General features: G+C 34.8%; 3 protein-coding genes across 4 annotated transcripts; 1 reads left to right on the top strand and 2 right to left on the bottom strand.

The window, feature by feature from the left end:
- Positions 1-508: 508 nt before the first annotated feature.
- Positions 509-3766, top strand: LOC112452309 (hydroxysteroid dehydrogenase-like protein 2). The gene is made up of 8 exons (XM_025012434.1): positions 509-522; positions 1165-1328; positions 1651-1864; positions 2035-2240; positions 2338-2535; positions 2620-2805; positions 2888-3016; positions 3187-3766. Exons 1-8 carry the CDS (start codon positions 509-511, stop codon positions 3297-3299), a joined length of 1224 nt encoding a protein of 407 aa, XP_024868202.1. The 3' UTR covers positions 3300-3766.
- A 38-nt stretch (positions 3767-3804) lies between these two features.
- On the bottom strand, positions 3805-5983 carry LOC112452310 (S-adenosylmethionine mitochondrial carrier protein homolog). Its single transcript, XM_025012435.1, has 6 exons — positions 5637-5983; positions 5101-5257; positions 4886-4995; positions 4325-4565; positions 4071-4209; positions 3805-3945 (listed from the first exon to the last, which is right to left on the bottom strand). Exons 1-6 carry the CDS (start codon positions 5700-5702, stop codon positions 3828-3830), a joined length of 831 nt encoding a protein of 276 aa, XP_024868203.1. The 5' UTR covers positions 5703-5983; the 3' UTR covers positions 3805-3827.
- A 956-nt stretch (positions 5984-6939) lies between these two features.
- On the bottom strand, positions 6940-11072 carry LOC112452305 (UPF0183 protein CG7083). Of its 2 annotated transcripts, none has more exons than XM_025012430.1 (8): positions 10731-11072; positions 9983-10065; positions 9577-9804; positions 9247-9456; positions 9002-9151; positions 8605-8769; positions 8065-8241; positions 6940-7984 (listed from the first exon to the last, which is right to left on the bottom strand). In XM_025012430.1, exons 1-8 carry the CDS (start codon positions 10792-10794, stop codon positions 7787-7789), a joined length of 1275 nt encoding a protein of 424 aa, XP_024868198.1. In that variant the 5' UTR covers positions 10795-11072; the 3' UTR covers positions 6940-7786. The 2 variants fall into 2 exon arrangements, with proteins under 2 accessions (XP_024868198.1, XP_024868199.1); XM_025012431.1 differs by lacking the exon at positions 10731-11072 and adding an exon at positions 10381-10723.
- Positions 11073-11269: the final 197 nt, after the last annotated feature.

Here is an 11269-nt window from a genome sequence, read left to right as displayed (position 1 = left end):
ATATACACTATACAGGTAATCACTAGTTTATCGCGTATAGGTAAAGAGATGCGATGTGAGTTTACCGACGTCGATTGTACCGAGATCAGATATCTTCGTTTCTGAAATTAATGCAGATGTCGTATTAGGGATACGAATATATATAGATAGATATATAGATTATATATAATAGATACATATATATATTTCACGGAAAATGTCAAGACTCGTTCGACTTGCGGAATGACTGTTAATCATATATATAAACGCACTCAGGGGCCTTTACCTAGCGATATGTGATGTATTCTGATGTACTTTGAACCTTCGAAACGAGTGGGGATTGAATTCATTGAATTCGAAGTGGCCGTAAGGAAGATATTTTTGATACTTGTCCAGTATTCGATTCAGCATTCTGTAACTCGGACGTTGCCTGACCCGCAATTCGGTTTACGATCACCTGACCACGTATCAAAACGACCGACGTTGACATTTGATACGCCAACATATCGAAAAATAACAACGCGGAAGAATGATTAACACGGGGTAAGCGTCGTTTTACTGTGGTTTTTACTGTTGTGAAACTCGTGGACCGCAATCCTGTATGATTCAGCAAAATTTTACCCGGATAGTGGAGGATAGTGCGAACTTGTGTATAAATATGTCTGATTTGTATTGTCTACGTGGACTTGCTTCCATGATTTATCTAAAAAGATGTAGAACACGTTTATCGTTTCACTGCTCATGCAAAATGCAACTTTGCGGATTAGACTATTAATTGCTACTTTCCATTAATTTTACTGAACTGCTGAAAACTTTTTGATGTTTACACGTGGAAATCGAAGTTATTTAAACAATAAGACCTATTTATGATTGATGTCATTATTATTTTGACGGTATTACTTTAATTCTAATTTAATAATATACGTTACTAATTAAACTTGGTTTAATAGTCTAATAATTAACGTATAAATTATTTTATAATTATCGTTTTAATTTTATAGAAATGAAAACAGATGTAAGATCGTTACGACATGTCATTTATATGTCTCACTCGTGAACAGTAATATATGATGTTTGTTAAATAATATATAGCATTTAGCAATACGTAAATGTCCACATAAATAACAACGTTATCATAAATGTCGTTGAAAGAAGCAATACTAATTGTGACCAATATTTGAACAGGAAGTTGGCTGGTCGCACAATTTTTATTACGGGAGCTTCGAGAGGTATTGGCAAGAGTATAGCTCTGAAAGCAGCAAAGGATGGTGCTAATATCGTTATCGCTGCAAAAACTGCCGAACCACATCCAAAGTTACCGGGTACCATTTATACGGCGGCTACTGAAAGTAATTGTCAATTAATTTTTCAACAAATTTGAGATTTTTGCAATCTTAATATTTAATGGCTGTGAATTAAAAAAATTGAGTGTCTCTATTGTTCTTGTACTTGTGTTAATAAAATTATTAGTTTTGATACCGATATCTAACACAAGTAGAAATAGAACATTAATATTTTATAGACAGCATATTAGCCTGGTATAATTAATTTTTTATTTAGTTTATCTTATTTGATTAAATTGCTTAAACGAAATTATTTCAAGTTAATCTTCAGACTTTTACTCATTGCTTTCCAGATTTAGAGGTCTAATGTGGAAAATATATTTTTCAGTCGAAGCAGCTGGCGGTAAAGCTCTACCTTGTGTCGTGGATGTACGCGATGAGAAGCAGGTGATTAACGCGGTGGAGAATGCTGTCGCTAAATTCGGTGGTATAGACGTTGTTGTGAACAATGCGAGCGCTATTTCTTTGACGGATACTCTTTCAACCGATATGAAGAGATATGATCTAATGAATAATATTAACGCTAGAGGAACTTTTCTCGTGTAGGTTTCATTCTTACAATGCTTGCAAGTTTTTTAATGCTTAACATTTAGTTTAGTACTTAAATAAATTAACCATATATATAAAAGCAATTGATTAGGAAAACTTTTTGAAATTATCACGTATTTTCTCATGTTCGTGCTGTTACCGAGCAATAAAATTTGTATTGTAGATCGAAGGTATGCATACCGTATCTCAAGAAAAGCACGAATCCGCACATAGTTAATATAAGTCCACCATTGAACATGAAACCGGTATGGTTTAAAAATCATGTCGCATACACTATGGCTAAGTACGGTATGTCCATGTGTGTCCTTGGTATGGCGGAAGAATTCAAGCCTGACGGCATTGCGGTTAACGCTGTGTGGCCTAAGACAGGTATATTCTTATCACATTTAATTTTACTAGACATGATCAGTAAGGAAGTAATATTATATAATTATGAAAAACTTATTATAAATTATTTTGTTTTTAGCTATACATACTGCTGCAATGGACATGCTGTCAGGCCCGGACTCGAGTAATGCCTGTCGAAAACCTGAAATTATGAGCGATGCTGTTTACGCATTACTTTGTAAAGATAGTAAATCCGTCACTGGCCAATTTCTGATTGACGAAGACATATTAAAGAATGAAGGCATTACTGATTTTACAGACTACGCGTGTAATCCAGGTAATGTTAGATTTCATTTATATTTTGTAGTAATAAATATTTTAATAATACTTCAATAATAAATATTCGTAATTTTTTATTTAGCAAATAAGGACCAATTAATGATGGACTTCTTTCTGGATGATACCCAAGATAACCTTATAAAAACGAGTCCTGATAAAACGAGTGAAGAACCTGGTCAGATGGCACGTGTATTTAATGCCATCAATGCAAATTTAAGTAGCGAATTGGTTAGCAAAACTGGTGCTATATATCAATTTAACGTAAAAGGTAATTTCATTTATATTGATTTGAGCGCTGTAATACACGATAACGCACTAGATGAGAGAATAGATACATATTTTATTTTTAGGGAAAGAATCCGGCGTATGGTTCATTGATTTGAAAAATGGAAAAGGTGCTACTGGCAAAGGAGAACCGAGTCAGCCCGCAGATGCAACTCTTACAATGGATTCAGACAATTTTTTTGCTATGTTTTCAGGTAGGTGCAGACCTTGTAACTTTCTCTTGAGTTTACTCTCGTACTTGTTATATTACTGTATCGTCGTTTTACTACTATCGTATATTGCTATATCTATATAAATTATATACATACAGATGTTATTGATGTTACTAATATATCATTCTTTTAAACTTACTTTTTGTTGACAGGCAAACTAAAACCGGTTTCTGCATTTATGACAGGCAAATTAAATATTAGCGGAAATATGCAGAAAGCAATGAAATTGGAAAAGTTAATGAATACTTTAAAATCCAAACTGTAAATGCCAATGATTAAAATATCACATATCTTGCAATATTTTGCATAATTGCAATATATTTTTATACGTTATATGTTATCAATATATATAATACTCTTTTTTTTTAAATACGTATCTTATATGCATATTGTTATGTGTACCTTTTCTTTCTTATAAAAAATAAGAAAAGTGCGCGTAAATAATAGTAAATTACTATGAACTAAAATTTACTACATTAGTATCATAATTTTTACTTGAATTGTTTATGATTGTTTCTAGGAAACAAAATTTTCCAAGAGAAATTTTGTATAATACATAATAGGAATAATTTTTTATAAAAACGAAATGTTATGTAGGTAAAAAGAATGTAAAATTTGTACTTTTATAAGTTAGATTCATACATAACTTCATAAGTTAGATAAATAATATATTGTTATGTCAATATTGTTATCATCGGGACGATTTTGTACAATAAAAAAATAAACATTTTATACACGTTGCAAAATATTAGAAATAATACTTTTCCACATAAGGATAGGCACAATTATATTTTTATTTTAGCATTGGAAATATCGTATGCGTAAGTGCTTTTGCTTCTTCGTAAACTCCAAAGAAAATAAAACCTCCTAATGTAATCCACATTACTCTTGGCCCAAAACCAGCAAACAGTCTGTTGATATTGAAATATTTAGTAAAACTTTACTTTACAATAATACATGTAATTGTTTCAATAAATAAAAAAAAATTGAAATTATCGATTTCAGTCGGAAAAAAAAAATTGCGAAAGATACTTACCCGTAAAAACCGTTCTGTAAATATACTCCATGAAGTACATTAAACATTTTTAATTCTGATGAAAGCGATGTTCTATTTGCCAGCATTATTCTCGTTTTTGCAACGTCTAACGGAGTGGTAACAGCCGCAGAGACGCCTCCTGAAAATTACGTGACACATATAGATAAGATAAGATACAGAGTGCTTTCTGTTTATGCAAAATTATAATTTATCTCATTTTCTATTTTAGCAGCGTGAGAATATAGTATAAGAACCTGCAATTGCACCACAGATTGCACTTTCCACAGGATATATTTCTCTTTCAGCATATAAACTATAGGTCTTTTTTAAGTATTCCCACAATGGAAACTGTACAATGCTAAACGGCGTGTCTCGTAACACCGTGCTCCAATATCCACGATACAACAATTTAAGATCAAGCAACTTTTTATCATATATCAGTGCCTGTCTCCTCTGTTTCGTAACTTCCACTGGAACTCGTATTAAACATGCTACCTTTACATATAAAATAACAATACATGATTAAAGCTTTTTCTTTCATGACAAATGTATTAATCAAGTAAATCAACAGTATTCTACGTTAAATAATTGAGTTTATAACACACTTGGACTCTCTGAAGAGCTTGTTACATAATAAAAGTATATTCTACCTATCCTTACTCCTACCTATGTAAACATATATGTACAAAGTTCTTCAATTTCAATCAAAGCATTATAAATACAATGATCTAACGTAGACTGAAATACCATTAATTGATAAATTTATTTGATTAATTTATTCGTCACAAGAGAGATAATAATTATTAAAGTAATACCATTTCTCCCATTGCTGCTGCTCCCATGTGAAGTGGAGTATAATAATCCGCGGAAATCCTAGGTTGCATTACAGTCTTGATTTCTTCATATGTTAGAAAAAACAGCGCAGCTGGAATGAGAAATATATTAATATCACGTATAATGATAAATTTGAAAATTCTTGATACAGGAGAAAATTATTTCCTAAATATACTGCGTATATCTGTTGCGTTACCTGTTGGTGCGGATCCAACTATGACTGGACAGATCCCTTTATAAAGACCTGTGAAGCCTCCCGTCTTTAAAAATCCTTGAGCACTCTGCAGTCGAGTCTTCAGCGTGTCCAGCGGAAACAACGCAATGTCCACGAACGTCCCTGCTGCACCTCCTGCCTATGTAAGCATTATTATATGAACAAAAGTATAATTTTATCTTCTTTTCCTCTTTTTATCTTTTATCAACCCTCGTTTATTCATGACATATAAAATGAGAAAAAGCTTTTTGATATGAAATCTCAATGAAAAGAGAAATCAATTATAGTCCGTCTTATTAATTATTAATAAACATCCTGGAAATTGACAATACAGAGTAACTCTATATAGTTAACGCCTTCTTTTTTTACAATCACGATGTATTCATGAACGTTTAATTATGTAAATATCATTCAAAATAATGCTATTGTTGAAGAATTAAAACATGTGCCACGTGTGCAACAGTCACGTGTGTGTGATGACACTTGCAAACGCAAGTTGTGCGTAGCAATTCACTCACGATAAGCGAGGTAACGAGGACATTCCGCAAGCTCGTTCCCTCCTTCTGTCCTTCGTCCTTTATCATCTTGCCTTTGAGCGAATTATTCCAAAATAAAAGTGATCCCCACACGATCCAGCTCTCATGTGTGATGGCCCGTTGGTCGAGACGCTCGGAAATAAATTACGTGGCGAAATGCTATTTCTCTGAAATAGCAGATTTCCAGGAAACTTAATCGACGTGTGTTAATTCATGTCTAATAATGGCGTGAAATTACACGTTTCTAAATTGATATATTGATAAGCATGTTTATTAGACAAGAATGACAAGACAGTAAGGTTAGGTTACTCGACCGCATGCGCAGTTCAGCAACTCGACTCGAACAAATATTTACTTTGATCAGCTGATTTAATGAAATACTTATAATAATTATAATGTATAAAAAAAACATTAAATATCTAGTAAACGATTGTAATTATATATAATGCGAAATAAAATTTAAAAACATTATTAACGGGAAAATCAACGAAAGCGCGTAGATACAACAAATATTTTTATTATGTTACATAATATTATTTATAATTCTTTTTTCGTCACACTCAGACGACATTTTGTGCTGGGTGAGAATCCGCGCAATCTTATAATGAAAGAGAACACGATAATCAGGGTATACGTGCAATTTCGATTTTTCTCACACATTTATTATTTTTCTTCGTACCCACGTTAAAAAATTTGCCACATTATACGAAAATTGAGAGCCGACTTACTTTCTTACCTTATCTCTATATAAGGGTAATATCATACACCAGGATTATATTAATAACAACCCTTATAATCGATTAAAAAGATCATATCGCCTATAAAAATTTATATAGTATTTTCTGTCCAGTTTTCTTTTTCTTCTGCCTTTGTCTTCATAATTGTCGAGTTAAAATACTTTTTGCGGATACTAATAATTTACGTTATCTAATAAATTCCGTTATCATATTAATCGTTATAATTGTATAATGATTATACAATTATAACAATTAATATTGACAAAAGATGACAATTAGGAGACACGGGAGACACTATAGTTCCAAATAAGTGATTAAGTATTATTAAACCAAATTATTAGTATCTGCGTATCTTTTAATAATACAATAATGTATATATCGACTTTTTCAGTTTCTTACAGAAATCATAAGACAAAATTTGACGCGTCTTGAAGTAATATCGCCTTTCTTCCAGCTACAGATTCTTCGAATAAATGTTTTCTTAAACAATGATCATCATCGAGATATAAATTAATTAAAATGATAAATATCGATTATCGTTCGAAGATAAAACTAAATAAAAATTTTATCTTTATTTAATTACGATAAGAATTTTAATTTTACGTTTAGATATATTTTATCTTTGCTACTAGCAGTCACTATAGTGGTTTTCACGTTCATTACGAAGAGCCACTATAATGTCTTGTCGAAAATTTTCAGAGAGCCTACTATAAAGTTCCAGTATTATCTTCGCGTATTTCTTAGAATTATCGAACTTACATAAACTTACGATTATTTGTACAGATATGTTAACTTATGTAATATGGTAAAATTATGCTTTTTTAACTCTACATGTAGAAAAAAAGTAGTATGCTTGACAATACAATAGTTTTTGTCGCGTTATAGTGATAGCTGTGTATCTTCCAGCTAGTTCTAACGTTGCGTGAAGATTAGAAATTAAGACGTCACAAAACAAAAAAGACAACTACCGAAACCTTTGTTAAGATAGACTCTAAATTGATCCAAGTATCCATAGCTGCGAGACGAGGCTTGAGAAGAGAAATGACCAGTTTTACGTGAGTGATCGCATATATCTCGAAGTGATATATCATTTTTTTTTTTACTTTCCATATTTTTGTTCTTGAACTTTATACACATCCTATACGGTCATCGTTTAGTCGTCTTAATATTCACGCATTATGTAACACTTATTTATCATTCTTGTACCCTAAAATAATCGGTTATACGTTAAAAAAAGCTTTCCAGAGCGCTCTACGCATCGTTCTCGTCACATATATCTCGTTTAAAAACTGGCAAACTTAAGACCTTGAAAGTTTAGCTAAAGTAATTTCTCATCCTCAACTGTTCGTCATGAATCACGCTACGTAATGCCTTACATCGTGTGAATTATCGACGTCACGCAGTTTTATATAAAGTTACACTTGCGATATGTTGATTCGCCATGACTTCGACAATCGCGTCTCGTATGCCGTAGCAAAACGTACAGCCGAACGGGTTGGTTGTGTTTGTCGAAGACGCGCGATTCAAAACCACAGGTCGCGCGCTCGCCTTCAATTGTTCGCTCACTCTGTCCCATTTTGTGTAGGCAGTGATCTGCGACAGAATTAAGATTCATTAGTATCGATAGCATAATGCATTAAATATCATGCGTATAGAGGACTTAAAGATCCTACTGTAACAGGAGAGGGGGAAACGTCGATCAGCTTTCCCGATTCCGTGGAATTATTTTCAGGAGGCAGAGTCAGAGAAAATTCACAACGGTGATACATGTTAAAGTTATAGTGTCCCGGATAATTCGTGTGAAGTACAAACTTTTTTATACATTGAGTTTTAGCGTTGAACAAGACATCCTGCAAAGAATCGCATGTTAAGTGTGGAAAGTGAGATCAATGGACAAAGAGAAAACATATTCGAGAATGACATGGGCCATAATATCGTGCAGAAGTATTGTCCTGATCAATCTATCTGTTAATTATCTGCCCAGTTAAATCCATACATTTAAATGTTGAATTTAAAACAATAATCATCTATATACCTAATCAAATATCTATTTTTTCTGTAATTTAGTTTAAAGAGAAAAAGGCAAAGTACTTGAATTGATCCCTTTTAGATATAAATAATAAGCAACATTTTTAACGACATTAATTTATTGTACTGTTTTGATTCGTAAAAGTAAGCTCGTGTCATCTCACTAGATAAAAAGATGTACTTACCAAGCCTAAAGTAAAATAATTATAGAAAAAGTCTGACCGCCTTGTCTTGTCCCGTTTGTGCGCGTGTGGACTATGGATACGCATCTTATCCTCCGCTTTGTAGAACACTCTAGACGGGGCACCAATCGCGCTTAAAACGTCCTCGCAAGTATCACCGAACAACACCTGAAATCATAAATTATAACATCAGAAATGAAAAACTACAAATTATCTTGCTCTATACATAAGAACAAGGTAATTCTTTTAGCGTATTGAAATTCGTATTCGATAGAATAAATTGAAACGCAGATTCTTTTTAGCAGTCGCGGATTGCACGTTTGAAATCTGTACTTAAAATATTTAGATGCTGTCGTATTATTTCTTGGTAAAAAAAAAGTATATATTGATGAAGGGCAACCTCTTTGGTCAGACATCGCTTTTTCGGCTCCAGCAATGCTCTCGTTCCAGAACTACCTTCCGTAAAAAGGTGTAATCTGAGCCCTCGAGTACGTGTTTTGTCTCGAATGATATCAGCTTTCTCCAAGTACAAGTTATTATGGTAACAGGCCTGTTTGTGAAGACAGATCCGTTAAAGACACATTGTACGTCCGAATTTTTTGTCTTATCCTTCAGCTTAATCGCGAGATGATCAAACATAATTACAAGTGGCAAAGGTGGCGGCGGAGTTTTGGAACCGTGTTCTTCGCCGCTACCTCCGGCTGGCATATTTCCAACGTAAATCGCTGTTTTTGCGACCAGAGGAGAAGTCCCGTTGGGAAACTGTAACGAGCCTAATCCGTGGGCATAACCAGGTTGAAATTTCGAGTCGATTGGAAAGTAAAACGACAGTCCTCGAAAATTCAATACAAACACCTGCAATTTATAATTTATTATCATATAGCTATCACATAATTATTTTTAAAATAATTATTTTGAACAATAAGCTTTCTATGGTTTCACATTTGTGACTGAATTATACAGATAGTTGCTTACCTGCTTCTCGCTATCGTAAACCCCAGGATGAGTCGCGCCAAACGAATGCTCTATCTGCTCGATTGAAGGTAACACTTCCGGCGAATTGAATGGCAAGCCGCAATATTTCAATTTTACTAACTTCATGTTATATATCTCAATTATCTTAAGCCTTTGTACAACAGGATCGAATATAAGCCGAATGCCGTCGTGAGGTAAATTTATTACTAGATCTACGTCTAACGGATTCTGCGAACGTGCATAATGCTTCATGTATTATCTTATTATGCTATTTAAGTGTGTACACAATGCATGTAAAGGTATTACTTATTTACGCATTTAAAAACAAATTTACTTTGTGCGCATTATGCTTGTGTGTGTGTGTGTGTACAAGTCTCATGCCAACTTAGGCGTTGAATGTACTTACAGTGTCGCTATAAAGTACTTGCACTCCCCTTATAACTCCGACTTGAGATTGTATTATCGATACCGATTGAGAAAAGTGCATACCTGCAATATAACAAGCTTAATATTCGGATCTTGAAGTAAATTAATGCTTCTCTCCCACATAGCAAACAAGAGTTTGCCTATACAAAACTATATAAAAAAAAGAGCTTAGAAACTTGGAAATGGAGTACGTAGTATCTTTCCACAAAAACAAGTTCAGTTAACAAAGAGACCAATTGGAAGACTAATTTGCATACTATTTTCACAAAATAGAACAAATCGCCTGTACTTCCGCCAATGTTGACCCGCGGACCTTGACTTCTATTTTTATATACTTGTCGCAAGGGCATTTATTTATTCAAAAAGAGAGTCACGTACTGTGTTACATCATACGTATGATGATAAAAGAAAAGGGGAAAGAAGCGTTCGTATTCGTTTTCGTTCGTCATAAAGTATCACGTTCGGACGGACAATAGAGATGACAATAATAGGGCAGCAGAAGGACACAAGGACGAATCGTGCAGCTATGTGGGACAAAGTGGACGGGCCACGGTCGCCCGTTCTCGTCTCGCACGACCCGATTCGATCGTAAAACTTGACGAGGGAGGGAGAGAGAAGGAGAGAGAGAAAGAGAGAGAGAGAGAAGTCGGTTTGCGTGGTGTTGCAAACCATAACAACGCACGCTCGCGTCACTCGCGTGCGTTTTGCGCTTGCGTTTCGTCACTTGCCCAAAATAAATTCCCATTGCTCGCATCCGAGGGACCTCTCGGGCACCACCTCGAGCTCCAGCATCCTGTATATACTCCCGTTTAACTGCCACAACGGTACGACGGAACGACGGTGCGCCGCGCGGATGGAGCGGCGTCTATTGTCATAAGAACCGAGCTGCTCCTTTGTCCCGTTTTCGCTCCGAATTGCTAATCACCAGATAGCCATATTGCTGTCACATCCCAAACAACGCGAACTATCTCGCTTCACTATTTCGCAGCGCCTGCGACCTCCTCCAACGGTTGGCAAACTGTCATCGAACAGCTGATACGCGGCCGCGGGGCACGCAGAAGCGAAGATGGAAGGGGGGGAGGGCACTTCGCGGAACGCGAACGCGATTATTGCGAATTCACAGTGTTCACACCGCGCGTGACGCACGCGCCGGTATCTCTTTATAGGGATGCGGACAAAGGGCCACTTCGACTAAACTCCGATTAACTTTTAATCGTTGATTAGTCCATTGGAAATGACCAATCGTATTTGTCCATTAAGCAGATTG

The sequence above is a fragment of the Temnothorax curvispinosus genome, unplaced genomic scaffold (assembly GCF_003070985.1).
Source record: "Temnothorax curvispinosus isolate PA1 unplaced genomic scaffold, ASM307098v1 QBEX01003210.1, whole genome shotgun sequence".
Taxonomy (NCBI): domain Eukaryota; kingdom Metazoa; phylum Arthropoda; class Insecta; order Hymenoptera; family Formicidae; genus Temnothorax; species Temnothorax curvispinosus.
The sequence above is the reverse complement of the archived record's forward strand: the minus strand, read 5'-3'. Positions and strand labels throughout refer to the sequence as shown.

Coding starts and splice junctions, on each gene's coding strand:
- LOC112452305 (XM_025012430.1), bottom strand. CDS start 10,794: ATGCTGGAGCTCGAGGTGGTGCCCGAGAGGTCCCTCGGATGCGAGCAA. Junction 9,805..9,982: donor AAGTACTTTATAGCGACACT/GTAAGTACATTC, acceptor GCACGTTCGCAG/AATCCGTTAGACGTAGATCT. Junction 9,457..9,576: donor TTTACGATAGCGAGAAGCAG/GTAAGCAACTAT, acceptor TATAAATTGCAG/GTGTTTGTATTGAATTTTCG.
- LOC112452310 (XM_025012435.1), bottom strand. CDS start 5,702: ATGATAAAGGACGAAGGACAGAAGGAGGGAACGAGCTTGCGGAATGTC. Junction 4,996..5,100: donor AGTTGGATCCGCACCAACAG/GTAACGCAACAG, acceptor TTCTCATTCCAG/CTGCGCTGTTTTTTCTAACA. Junction 3,946..4,070: donor TTACAGAACGGTTTTTACGG/GTAAGTATCTTT, acceptor CAATATCAACAG/ACTGTTTGCTGGTTTTGGGC.
- LOC112452309 (XM_025012434.1), top strand. Junction 2,241..2,337: donor CGCTGTGTGGCCTAAGACAG/GTATATTCTTAT, acceptor TTTTGTTTTTAG/CTATACATACTGCTGCAATG. Junction 2,536..2,619: donor AGACTACGCGTGTAATCCAG/GTAATGTTAGAT, acceptor TTTTTTATTTAG/CAAATAAGGACCAATTAATG.